The sequence below is a fragment of the Mandrillus leucophaeus genome, unplaced genomic scaffold, assembly GCF_000951045.1.
Source record: "Mandrillus leucophaeus isolate KB7577 unplaced genomic scaffold, Mleu.le_1.0 Scaffold1956, whole genome shotgun sequence".
NCBI classification, from domain to species: Eukaryota; Metazoa; Chordata; class Mammalia; order Primates; family Cercopithecidae; genus Mandrillus; species Mandrillus leucophaeus.
Genome location: NW_012101983.1, coordinates 99,277 through 99,820, shown reverse-complemented (window position 1 = coordinate 99,820; position 544 = coordinate 99,277). Strand labels below are relative to the sequence as shown.

At 60.1% G+C, this 544-nt stretch overlaps 1 protein-coding gene across 1 annotated transcript in view; it reads left to right on the top strand.

The window, feature by feature from the left end:
* Nucleotides 1-259: 259 nt before the first annotated feature.
* The window catches only part of LOC105538609 (F-box/LRR-repeat protein 17-like), a gene marked incomplete at its 3' end in the record, with an annotated part of 37,760 nt that continues 37,475 nt past the window's right edge, over nt 260-544 (top strand). The window contains exon 1 of the mRNA XM_011978502.1: nt 260-535. Coding sequence (XP_011833892.1) covers nt 260-535 — 276 coding nt within the window. The remainder of the gene's footprint in view (nt 536-544) is intronic.

Genomic DNA, 544 nt, shown 5'->3' with positions numbered 1-544 from the left:
GTGCACAGGTAATTTGATATATGCTTTCACTCTGAAATAAAGTTGTGGAAAGGCAGTAGTACGCAACAATTAATAAAACAAAAGTGAGTAAACAGTGATGCCGCACAACCAATCAACCCCTCACATGACTTGGGTGCGTATCACCCACCGGCCGCATCTGCCACTCCGCCCGAGGCGCGGTCAGCGCCCACGCCGGCCCTTCCGGCGGAACCCGCCTCGCGGCTTCTAAGTGGCCTGGGTTTCCGAGTCAGGGGTGGTGATGGGGGTGGAAGATGAGGGGAAGAGCCGAGCGGCTACCGGCCAATGGCAGCTCTTGAACTTACACCTCGAGACGTCAGCGCGGCTGTGTAAACGGATGTCACACAGCTGGCTCGGAAGTGTCTCCTCCCGCCTTAGAAAAGCGGCGCACGCCCAGCAGCTTCGGAAAAACCTTAGGCGGCCGGAGGGAGGGGCGTGCGCCGCACCCCACGAGCCCAGAGCTCCATACCCTAGCCGGCCGGCTTCTTCCCGTAGTGCCGTGTGGCTGCCGTTCCGGGTGAGCAGC